General features: G+C 40.8%; 1 protein-coding gene across 1 annotated transcript; it reads left to right on the top strand.

Moving 5' to 3' along the window:
* Positions 1–2,352, top strand: LOC122569832 (glycine-rich cell wall structural protein-like). The gene is made up of 4 exons (XM_043731459.1): positions 1–164; positions 271–596; positions 1,310–2,078; positions 2,217–2,352. Exons 1-4 carry the CDS (start codon positions 1–3, stop codon positions 2,350–2,352), a joined length of 1,395 nt encoding a protein of 464 aa, XP_043587394.1.
* The last annotated feature ends 3,990 nt before the right edge of the window (positions 2,353–6,342 follow it).

Genomic DNA, 6,342 nt, shown 5'->3' on the forward strand with positions numbered 1-6,342 from the left:
ATGACAATTCCACATATTTGCCACCCATTTACAATCCTTCACAATTCTACAGAAAAAAAGAAAGGAACAGAAAATGTACTAATGAAGTTGTTCTATTTGCAGATGAGGTGCTTGATCTTTGCGGCGATATTGACCGTGGCACTTGCCACATTTGGCAAAGAGCAGTAAGTACACATTAGCAATTACACGTGGCCGCAGACGCCATTAAAATCTTATTACCATAAGAAAGATAATAATCTTAATATCCATGTTCAACCATTAACTTTTCAGCGTACATATCAGAATCCACGTACCGGAGATAATACAGCATGACGAGAAGAAGGTTATTAAATACGAAGATCACGGTGGACATGATCATGGAGGAGGAGGTGGAGGTGGTGATCAGACTATAATAGTCACTTCGCCTGGAGGAGGTGGAGGCCACGGAGGCGGCGGTGGTCACGGAGGATTTGGCGGTGGATTCGGAGGTGGTTTCGGAGGCCACGGAGGCGGTGGTGGTCACGGAGGATTTGGCGGTGGATTTGGAGGTGGACACATTAGCCTTGGAGGTGGTGGTCACGGTGGAGGTGGCCACGGTGGTGGCGGAGGATTTGGAGGTAAAACTTCAAACTGGAAATGTGTTAGAATGATTACTGTCATTTTTATCAAAGCAAGCATAGAAAGGATATAAGCAAAGAATTTTCATCAATTTAATGAAAACTACTATCATCGAAAAGGCACGCAGAAGTTCTTGTTGCGTTTCTCGAATCGTAAGAGATAATGGTAAAGTAGAGCATCTTCTCACGTTCTCTTTAACCAATAGCGATATCTGGTTGATTTGCAGAGAATGCGTCCCCTGTTTCCCCTCGCGCTCCTTCGTAGCCGTAGAACTCGTTTCGTGGCTTTTCACTTCCGGCTCGTTTCGAAGCCGAGAATTCGACTTACGTTCACTCACACACATGTGCAACAATACAAACCCAACCGCATGCTTCATTGCGGTAACCGTGTCTTCGTACTTCGTGATTCTCTTTGCAAGGTTGGACGTTGACCGTGATCTTATTAGAAATTCCATTTTAGTCGTCCTTTCCTTTACTTTAGCTTCAAAATTCCTTTTTAGAAAATACTCGTATTAAGATCCTTTTTTCTTATTTTCTTCTTACCGTAGAACAATTTATAATTAATTATAGGGAGATTTATAATTGATTATAATTACAGTACGCTTGCAAGGAATAAAATTCCTACCAGACAAAGTATCATTAAAACAAAGAAAAAATAGCATCTTTTTTTAGATTAGATTATTTCCAAATGAATAATGAAAATACTATTCCAGGTGGTCACGGAGACATCATAATAGCCAGTTCAGGTGGTGGCCACGGTGGTGGAGGCTACGGAGGCGGTGGTGGTGGATTCGATGAACATCACGGTGGCGGAGGATTTGGAGGAGGAGGTGGATACGGTGGTGGTGGAGCAGCGATCATCGAACATCACGGTGGTGGAGGGTATGGTGGCGGCGGTGGCGGTGGTGGCTTCGATGCTCACCATGGTGGCGGAGGATTTGGAGGCGGTGGAGGATATGGAGGCGGCAGTGGTGGAGGAGCGATCATCGAACACCACGGTGGTGGAGGATATGGAGGCGGTGGTGGCGGTTTTGATGCTCACCATGGTGGCGGAGGATTTGGAGGTGGCGGTGGTGGAGGAGCAATCATCGAACATCACGGTGGTGGAGGATTTGGAGGCGGTGGTGGCGGTTTCGATGAACACCATGGTGGAGGAGGTTATGGAGGTGGCGGTGGTGGCGGTGGATTGATCATCGAACACCATGGTGGCGGTGGCGGCTATGGAGGCGGTGGTGGCTATGGAGGAGGTGGCGGCTATGGAGGTGGCGGTGGTGGATTCGATGCACACCATGGCGGAGGAGGTTTTGGAGGAGGCGGTGGATATGGAGGTGGTGGTGGAGGTTTTGATTCGCATCATGGCGGAGGAGGTTTTGGAGGAAGCGGATTCGGTGGTGGCCATGGTGGTGGCGGCGGAGGAGGTGGATTCGGTGGAATCGAACACCATGCTATTAGTAACAGCATATCTTCCGGCTTCGGAAGCAGGTAATAAGATGTTCCTTTCCTTAGTATTGCTCTTATCCCTGATATTGAAAGCGTCTTTATATTTCCTGAGCGTAATTTCGTGCTTAATGTTTTCATTTGCAACCACGTTATATCTTAATAATTAAATCTTTATTTCAGTGGACACGGTGGAGGCGGAGGTGGATACAGTTCCGGTGGTGGTTACGATTCGTACTCAAGTGGCGGTCATAGTGGTGGCGGTCATGGCGGTGGCGGCCATGGCGGTGGTTTCTCAGGCTATCACAAGAAAAAGTAATATCGATTGTCGAGTCAATGTCGTGTTTCCGATCGGTCGGTTTGACCGATTTCCGACATCGTGATGATCGCGTTATTCCTCGTGCCGCGTTCTCATCACGCGATCATTAACATCACGTGACTGTCGATCGCGATTCATCGACAACAGTCACTGCTATATAGTAGGTCGCTAATTCACAACGATCGTTTCGATTTCCCCTGATTCTCCTCGAGATACTTCGAGGAAACTATTTGTCATTTCCACTTTCGTTTTTAAACGAGTTGGCGTTTGCTGTTAAACGCAGCAGAGAAAATGGAAAGTTTAGAAATTCTATCGAACGGAATTAGTATCGTCATAACGTTTGCAATGTCTATTTAGCATGTTAAGTGGATTAAACGGATCTGTCGGTACATCGTGTATGAATTGGATTAACAATAGAATAATTTATCGAGAATTTATGAACGAGGAAGAATATTTCATTCGTGTATTATGGATTACATGACATTAGTTTCGATCGCCATAAGATCGACCGTTCGTACAATTTCGTGTAAATCCTGTACGACTGCGTTTTATAATTAGTTAGTCTTTAATGACTACTCGCGTGCGCTTCGCAATTGCGACGCATTTACCTGATTATTTTACTCGTCGCAGCTATTGTGTTTTGTATATATTATACGTTGTGTAAATACTATTCGTTTATTGTTATCTTTAATAAATTGTTTTATTTGTATTTTGTAAATCATGAGTCTTTCCTTATATCCCATAAGTGGAAAATAAAAACATTTGCTGTTTTATACTTCTTACACTTGCCATACGCATGATTATTAAATCACTAGTTTACTTAACTTGCTTCTTCACAATTTCGTGTTTTAAAACTCGTTACAACCTCAACTTCAATCATGAGCAATACCTACAGCTGAAGCAAATCAGTGCATCATAAGTTACATATAATTGAAAATAATTATATCAGCCTACTTTTTTCAGCAATATTGAATCCTAAGTACCCCACTTTTGTTTACAGATCCAATTTTGTCCATCCGAAAATTTGTTAATCTTTCTGGCTTCCAAAAATTCTGAAAAAATTAACACTTACTTACTAACGTCGCTTCTTTATTATCAAACACTCTGTGAAGTTAATTCTTAAAAAGTTTTCTTGATAACAATTGAAATATGGATATCCAAATTGAACGCTAACGTTCACTTGTGTTCAATGGATGCTACTGAAACCTAGTAAATGTATTTTATCACCGTAGAGAGTCGTAGATCCATTTAGCAGCCACGAAATTCCCATGGTTTCAAACCAACATGGTCATTAGTTATCGCAGGAAGCAATTAATCAAGGACATTGATCTCGGGAAACGGGCGAATGATGTCTGTCGATCGCTGCGAACTTGTTCTCCATAATGGAGTAACTTTTCTGGAACGATAATTGCTTCAGAACGTCTAGGATTAGTTCGAAATGGAAAGTAAGCGAAAAGTGAAAGAGAGTAGATGTTACGGTACACGGAGGAGGACGATTTCACTCGCACGATTCTAGGTGTTCATATGGCAAGTAACACGGATGTTGTCCTTGATCTACGATAATCTGCGCCGAGAATCTTTCTCGTTTTGCAACAGCGCCTCGAGATCAATGGCCGTATAAACAATTCGTCGAGACGAGGTATTAAAATACAGGGATTGTTTAGAACGTCTGAATCTTTTGAGATTCGGTCAATACTTCCTTATTGTTACTTTCCTTCCTTTTATAACTATGTGGTAATATATCGCACAAAACGTAATATTAATCTTGTAATATAGAGCGTGGTCTATGCAATTGTTTCAGACTGTAATTCCGTTACCAGTGCAGTTACAGAAAAACGTTGAATAAGAAAGATGAATGGCTCAAAGAGCCATCAACATCCGTAGCATCATTTTTCTTTTTTAAAGCGCAATGGCGCATGTGGAAACAACAATCGAATCATTCTTTTAAATGGAACCAACCTGTATAATGCATACAACATATAACAATTGTTCATATACTCTTTTTCATACATAGAACTTTCGAAATTACGAATAACAAAAGTCGACGAACTACTTGTTATGATATGGATCAGGATGTTCCTGTTTCCCAGAAGATGATCGTTTGCATAACAAAATTGTGAAAGCAGACAAACATAAAAAATCTGCGAACAGATAAAGCAATTGCCTTAAATGGATCTATTCTGTCTGAAATGAAAATTAAACTTTCTAGTCTGAGATCTTGTAAAAGTGCGTATTCGAGATTCTTCACTTTCCGACACAGCCATTAACTATGCTTATGAACTTCCAAAGAAACGACGTGTTGCTAATTCATTCAAATTTTCATTTGGTATAACAGAGACCTCTACATCAATTTACACGAGATACACCGTACGCGTGAGTACTTACACTCTCCAACCTTATGCACGCACATTCGTTTTGGCGTTCGCGGGCGAAACCGGTTCATAAAATTTGAATACAAAAAATGAAACATCGTTATACTTTATAAATACAAAAGATGAACAATTATCGATATCATTGTCTAAAAAGAACGAGTAACACAGAACGCAACATACAATTAGGTTTATCCAATTTTCCATCGGAATTTCTGTTTCACGTAGTAAAAATATCAAGATCGTACCATTACGCTGAGAAGTCGCCCATTTGTCGAGACATAGAAGAAAAAACAAAATGAAGTACGACGCGCAGCTGATTTAGCGGAGGAGGGATTCGATTGAGAAAGAAAAAAGAATAATTCCCCGTTTACTTTCTTCGTACCATTGGCGTAAAGCGATCGATACATGCAGATGTAGATCACGCTAAACGCTTTTCGAAATTTCTCCAGACATCGAACGATATTACACTGTTTAGAGAATCGATAAGATTTCTAACAGATACTTTGCTGGAATCACCAAAACGCATCGTTTGTGTGTTTATGACGAAGATTACGACGGTAAGTGGCACGTTACGACAATGTAATGTTACTCTGATAGCGGTAACAGAAGACAGAGAAAGTGAACGCGAGTTCCAGAAAGATCGAACACTTTCGAAGGGCCATTTCACCGTTCCTTCTCTTTCGTTTCTTTCTTCCCTGGAAATCGTAATCGCGAAACAGTATAGGCGAACGAGATCGGTTGCAACTTTCTATTAATTCAATCGGCTGTTTAAATACGTATCAATGAACGTAAATGGGCCATTGAAGAAGAAGTAATAATAGGATTCGAGATATTCGATTACGCGCAACGTTTCCTGGTGAAACGGACGTCTGTAAGCTCGTAAATTAGCGTAATGTCGATAGTAAAGCATTTGAGGAGTCGTTGCTCGCTAAGCTGTTAGAGCAAGCAACGCAATTGATTACAATAGAAGTTACGGTAATAGAAAACATTGTAAAAGGCCTGTTTCGCAAATACGATTATGTAAAGTCGTTCGCAATTCAATAATTTTTATATTTCTCAAGTTTGTATCAGTACATTGCCTATGAGAGACGAATATGTCTCCTTTTAATTTAAAATGTCCCTCCTTTTAAAAGAATATTATTAGATAAAGTACACTCTGATCTCTTTTTAAATCGCTTGTATTTATAATTATTTACAATGTTTGCTTTCTCCTTAACAAGCAGAGATTATTAGATAAGAGGAATACTCCAATCTCTTCTTAAACGATTTGTATCTCGAATTATTCGCGAAACTTCTTTCTTCCGTAGTAAATAAAGTTACTTTTCCTTGCTACATCTCGATTACATTTGTCTCTTTTTTCTTAAATCAGTGTTCTACTACACTCACACTACTGGGGCGATATCTTTCACACGAGAAACAAGTCGGTGTCTACGACAATGATAGAAGGGGCACGTGAAATTTCATATAATCTCAAGTGAGAGCGAATAGAGGGTTGGGTGGGGTGCACGCAGGAACTATTTTGCTCGTTCCTGTACCGTTCACTGATTATGCTTCCGTTTATAAGGCTTGCCAGGATTCCAGCTTTTAGTACCCGAAGAGCAACAGTCTTGGAATACAC

Source organism: Bombus pyrosoma, linkage group LG7, assembly GCF_014825855.1.
Source record: "Bombus pyrosoma isolate SC7728 linkage group LG7, ASM1482585v1, whole genome shotgun sequence".
Classification (NCBI taxonomy): Eukaryota; Metazoa; Arthropoda; class Insecta; order Hymenoptera; family Apidae; genus Bombus; species Bombus pyrosoma.

Excerpts from the sequence above, each read along its gene's own strand:
- LOC122569832 (XM_043731459.1), top strand. The coding sequence starts at position 1 with ATGACAATTCCACATATTTGCCACCCATTTACAATCCTTCACAATTCT. Across the intron at positions 597-1,309 it reads TGGTGGCGGAGGATTTGGAG|GTGGTCACGGAGACATCATA; the intron begins GTAAAACTTCAA and ends ATACTATTCCAG. Across the intron at positions 2,079-2,216 it reads TCTTCCGGCTTCGGAAGCAG|TGGACACGGTGGAGGCGGAG; the intron begins GTAATAAGATGT and ends TCTTTATTTCAG.